Consider the following 883-nt stretch of genomic DNA (forward strand, 5'->3'; position numbering starts at 1 on the left):
TTTGTTAGTGTCTGAATCCTGAGATGTGTAGTAAACATGAAATTAAGTAAAAGTAGGATGTATTTTGAAACATAAATAATTCTTACATTTCATCTTTATTTAAATCATATCTTTTTAATAATTGAATGATGTCTTGAAATTATTATAATCATCTTAAATTTAGTTAGCCTTTGTATTTCACCATGTATCATAACAGAAAAACAAATTCTATATACCCTGTGTAAGGTAAGATAATTTTTAAATGATCTTTTTCTGAAACAGAAGTTAGGGAAAAACTTTGGAAATCCAAGTCAAGGAATTAAATTTGCTCTTAAATTGTCTTGTTTAATCAATTTTTTAGGATAAAAAGGTGAAAATATCTATTATATATGTGTACACATACATAAAATGTAGTATCACCTTTTTATCCTAAAAAGGTGAAAATATCTATTATATATGTGTACACATACATAAAATGTAGTAGCATGCATTTTTTTGATATACAAATGAGTCTCTAATTCATTTTCTCAATCTGTCTCTATGAGCTTGCAGTTGTATTAGATGAATCATGGAGAGAAAATTAGAGAGCAACTATTCTTCACATTTTTTCCTTTTTTTCTTTTTAATTATTATAGGTACATAATAGGTGCATATCTTTATAGGATACATGTGATGTTTTGACTCAGAAATACAATTTGAATTTTAATAAAATCTAAAAGACACATTTATACTTAGTTCAAGGTTAAAGATAGTTATTGTGTTTAGCAAAACTAAGATTGTGATCACTAGAATGATAATGAAATAAAGAAATGATGTCTTTACTAGCTATATTTAGTCTACCATGTCATGAAATTTCCACAGAATGCGAGAAAAAGGTAAATTTATATTCATTACATTACAAGTA

At 25.5% G+C, this 883-nt stretch overlaps 1 protein-coding gene across 1 annotated transcript in view; it reads left to right on the top strand.

Moving 5' to 3' along the window:
* Nucleotides 1-841: 841 nt before the first annotated feature.
* The window catches only part of LOC105815186 (olfactory receptor 6C3-like), a 32,366-nt gene continuing 32,324 nt past the window's right edge, over nt 842-883 (top strand). The window contains exon 1 of the mRNA XM_012650319.1: nt 842-854. Within this exon, the coding sequence (XP_012505773.1) occupies nt 842-854 (13 nt within the window). The remainder of the gene's footprint in view (nt 855-883) is intronic.

The sequence above is a fragment of the Propithecus coquereli genome, unplaced genomic scaffold (assembly GCF_000956105.1).
Source record: "Propithecus coquereli isolate 6110/MARCELLA unplaced genomic scaffold, Pcoq_1.0 Scaffold111, whole genome shotgun sequence".
Classification (NCBI taxonomy): domain Eukaryota; kingdom Metazoa; phylum Chordata; class Mammalia; order Primates; family Indriidae; genus Propithecus; species Propithecus coquereli.